We start from the raw sequence: 2804 nt of genomic DNA on the forward strand, positions 1-2804 counted from the left end.
ACATATCTCATGTGCTTGGTCAAAGTTCTTTAAGGCTTTTTTGATATAAAAGTATAATGACATCTTCTAGCTATGGCATGGAACATGGGCTTTGTCTTAAGCAGGAGCAGAGTCCACTGAGGATCATTCATATACCTTCACTGAACAATTAAAGTCATAAAGCACTATATCCAAAATACTTTTGTTAAAATTGTAGATTAAAAGCCCAACTGTTAACATAGCACTCATGCATCCACATTGTGTGCTATACATTCTCTTTAGCATGCATTGCACTTTGGCTTACATGCGAGGAAAACAGCAGAATCACTAACATAAATAATGTCATGGTAAAAGAGGATAGGAAGTGTCATCCTTGCTTAACAAGTAAAATTATTTTTCAATAGCCACAACTGACAACTTAGTCGTTTAACAGAATCAGTGTCCTCTGACATGCACAAAAGATGTGTAACACAAAATACAATGTCATCGAAAAAACTGTTTACATATGGTCTGTGAGAGTGCAAACGCTCTCTCCTCACTATAGATCTCTTTACACTGACTTTCTCCTTAAACGAGGGAACTCCCGGAAGCTATGCCCGGGTGAGGGCGTGCTTCCTGGGGAAGAGAGCCCAGTGTTGTCCCTGGAACCTGGCGAGCAGCCCTGGATCCTATAGGAGACTGAGTTGTAGTAGACCGAATTGATATGGCAGCCGTGGTGTTCACTGCGGGACATCAGAGGACTATCACAAATCCCCAAGCGGTAGCACACACAGGAGCACAGGGAGCTGAGGCTCGACTCTGGCCTGTGTCTGCCTGCCTTGATCTGAAAATGCAGCTTGTGTCTGCAGGGGCTTCTTTGTCTCTCCTGGTCCTCCGCTGGGGAGGCAATGAGGTTGATGCGGCTGGTTCCTTCCTCCATCGGGAGGAAGAGCGTACTGTGGCTACGGCTGTGCGTCACATTGCTCCTGTTCCTGTCTCTGTCTCTGCTCTGTTCCCCTACAACGTGGAGACCCAGGGCCCCATCCAGGAGGCCTCTGTCCCTCTTCAGCGACGCCCTCTCTTGAGCATCTCTCCTCTCATCCTCAGTGTTCATTGTGAGGAAGCGAAGCACCACCAAGTTCAGGAAGGCCCCAATAACAGTTAGCCCCACCAGGATGTACATGAAGCTGAATGCCACATAGGGCGTTTTCTCCTGGAGGTCCTCCTTTTTCTGCAGGGCCACAAAGTCCCCAAAGCCAATAGTCGTGAGTGTAATGAAGCAGTAGTAGTAAGCATGGAAGAAGCTCCATCCCTCAAAGTGAGAAAAAGCTGCAGCCCCAACACACAGTGTTCCAATGCAGGACAGGAAGCCCACCAGGACCATGTTCTCCATGGACACCTCAGTGCGTCTAAAGCCCAGGCACTGCTTCACCTTGTGTAGGAGATAGCGGACAAACGTATTCATCCTTTCTCCCAGGCTCTGGAACATGACCAGAGTGAGAGGGATGCCCAGCACAGCGTAGAACATGCAGAAGACCTTTCCCGCATCTGTGCCTGGTGCTGCATGTCCATAACCTTAATGCAGAGAGGTGGAAATAAAAGGACCACTGTGACGCATACTGTGGCAAGGCTCGGATGGTTAAGCATGGACCAATTTAGTCTTTTAAAACAAACGTTAAATGTTGCATTCATATAGAAAAAAAATATCCACTGTAAATACTGTAGCCAGACAGTGACACACTATCCCTCATATAGAAGCATTACATCAACTTACCAATGGTGGTGATGACTGTTATGGCAAAGTAAAAAGAGCCAGCGAATTTCCACTGTCTCCCGGCGCGATGGGGCTCAGCTTGCAGCACCACTCGCTCGATTTCGCGGTAGTCGTCCTCGGAGAAGCGGTACTTCTTCTTCATCTCGTTGCGCTTCTGCTCCAAGATGCGTCTGCGAGAGCTCTCCGACTCGGACTCCAGCGCGTCAAACACCGCTGCGCCGACCAGCAAGTAGGAGAACATGCAGAGGATGAGCGACAGGGTCCGGACGTTTTGCTTCTTCATCCTCGGTGTCGGCATGAAAGTCGGGGGCAGACGGGCACAGTTACAGGTGGCACTGCTGCTCAGCGTAGCCTCCACATTGGTGCTGCTGCAGCCTGTTGCGTTAAACGTAGTAGCGGGAGAGGCGTGTAGGAAGATAAAACCTGGAAATCTATGTCACCAGGTTCAGATTGGGTGTTTATGTAAAAACTCGCATATCCTGCGGTGCGCATCGAGAGCGATCGAAGCTCTCGACACGGTCATCTGTTTAAGTAAGTGGCCTCAGCGTGCCTCTTCGCATGCGCAAACCTGTCACCAATAAAAAGCGGTGTGCCAGATAACACATGTTTAAGACACATAATAATCTTCGGCATCAATGTTCAGTCTTATCACTGATGTGCGCAACAAGTGAGGTCCCGACTCGACCCGGCAGATACCAATCTAACATGAGCAGGGGGGTTCAGCACCATGGACAGCAACCAGTGGCATTTCACATCTGAACTGGCCTTCTGAGTGCGCATCCAAGTTGGACACATCCACAGAAACACGGAAAAGCAGGTCTTAAGCAGTGACACACACACACACCCTTACAAAGCTCTCCTAAAATATCTTAAGTTCTTGTGTCTGGAGCCAGTAACAAAACACAAAAACATTGTGGATAAAAAATGTAAAAAAAAGATTGTGTTGGTGACATTAAGAGTGTGCAAATGCCCCTGTGAAGACATCTAAAACAAATTCAAAAAACCTTTTACAGATTCAAATTAATTGCATATACGTTTACTACACAAATCTAAATATAGATACATGCATATA

The 2804-nt window shown here is 47.4% G+C and overlaps 1 protein-coding gene across 1 annotated transcript; it reads right to left on the minus strand.

Annotated features, from left to right (window-relative positions):
- Positions 1-529: 529 nt before the first annotated feature.
- Positions 530-2030, minus strand: kcnk15 (potassium channel, subfamily K, member 15). Its single transcript, XM_070840105.1, has 2 exons — positions 1733-2030; positions 530-1533 (listed from the first exon to the last, which is right to left on the minus strand). Exons 1-2 carry the CDS (start codon positions 2028-2030, stop codon positions 530-532), a joined length of 1302 nt encoding a protein of 433 aa, XP_070696206.1.
- Positions 2031-2804: the final 774 nt, after the last annotated feature.

Source organism: Pempheris klunzingeri, chromosome 11 (genome assembly GCF_042242105.1).
Source record: "Pempheris klunzingeri isolate RE-2024b chromosome 11, fPemKlu1.hap1, whole genome shotgun sequence".
NCBI lineage: Eukaryota > Metazoa > Chordata > Actinopteri > Acropomatiformes > Pempheridae > Pempheris > Pempheris klunzingeri.